The sequence below is a fragment of the Aethalodelphis obliquidens genome, unplaced genomic scaffold (genome assembly GCF_003676395.1).
Source record: "Aethalodelphis obliquidens isolate GAN/ISIS:26980383/991018 unplaced genomic scaffold, ASM367639v1 scaffold4609, whole genome shotgun sequence".
In the NCBI taxonomy this organism is placed as follows: domain Eukaryota; kingdom Metazoa; phylum Chordata; class Mammalia; order Artiodactyla; family Delphinidae; genus Aethalodelphis; species Aethalodelphis obliquidens.
The window spans coordinates 190-1,238 of NW_020842511.1; the positions used below are offsets into that span (position 1 = coordinate 190).

The 1,049-nt window shown below is 55.0% G+C and overlaps 1 protein-coding gene across 1 annotated transcript; it reads left to right on the forward strand.

Annotated features, from left to right (window-relative positions):
- Positions 1-5: 5 nt before the first annotated feature.
- On the forward strand, positions 6-942 carry LOC113617260 (histidine-rich glycoprotein-like; the record flags this gene model as incomplete). The annotated part of the gene is made up of 2 exons (XM_027100492.1): positions 6-214; positions 335-942. Coding segments are annotated over 2 exons (817 nt in total), but the record flags the coding sequence as incomplete, so codon positions are not given.
- Positions 943-1,049: the final 107 nt, after the last annotated feature.

The window sequence follows — 1,049 nt, forward strand, 5'->3', positions numbered from 1 at the left end:
CTCAGCACAACCACAACAGAGACTCCAAGCACTACAGAGACCCCAACTGGGACACCCACCACCACTTCAACTGGGACTCCAACTGCGACCCCCACCACAACCTTAACAGAGACTCCAACTCCGACCACTACAGAGATCCCACACACAACACCCACCACCACTTCAACTGGACCTCCAACTCCGACCCTCAGCACAACCACAACAGAGACTCCAAGCACTACAGAGACCCTAACCACAACACCCACCACCACTTCAACTGGGACTGCAACTCCAACTCCCATCACAACCACAATAGGGATTCCAAGTCCAGCCACTAGTGAGACCCCATCCACAGCACCTACCACCGCTTCAACTGGGATTCCAACTCCAACTCCCACCACAACCACAACAGAGATTCCAACCCCGACCACTACAGGGACCCTGACCACAGCACCCACCACTACTTCAACTGGGACTCCAACCACGACCCACAGCACAACCACAACAGAGATTCCAACTCCGACCACTACGGAGACCGCAACCACAACACCCACCACCACTTCAACTGGGACTCCAACTCCGACCCCCACGACAACCACAACAGAGATTCCAACCCCAACCAGTATGGAGACCCCAACCACAACACCCACCACCACTTCAACTGGGACTCCAACTCCGACACCCAGCACAACATCAACAGAGATTCCAACTCCACCCACTACAGAGACCGCAACCACAACACCCACCACCACTTCAACTGGGACTCCAACTCCAACCCCCATCACAACCACAACAGAGATTCCAACTCCGATCACTACAGAGACCCCAACCACAACACCCACCACCACTTCAACTGGGACTCCAACTGCGACCCCCATCACAACCACAACAGAGATTCCAACTCCGATCACTACAGAGACCCCAGCCACAACATCCATCACCACTTCAACTGGGACTCCAACTGCGACCCCCACCACAACCTTAACAGAGACTCCAACTCCGACCACTACAGAGATCCCACCCACAACACCCACCACCACTTCAACTGGGACTCCAACTCCGACCCTCAG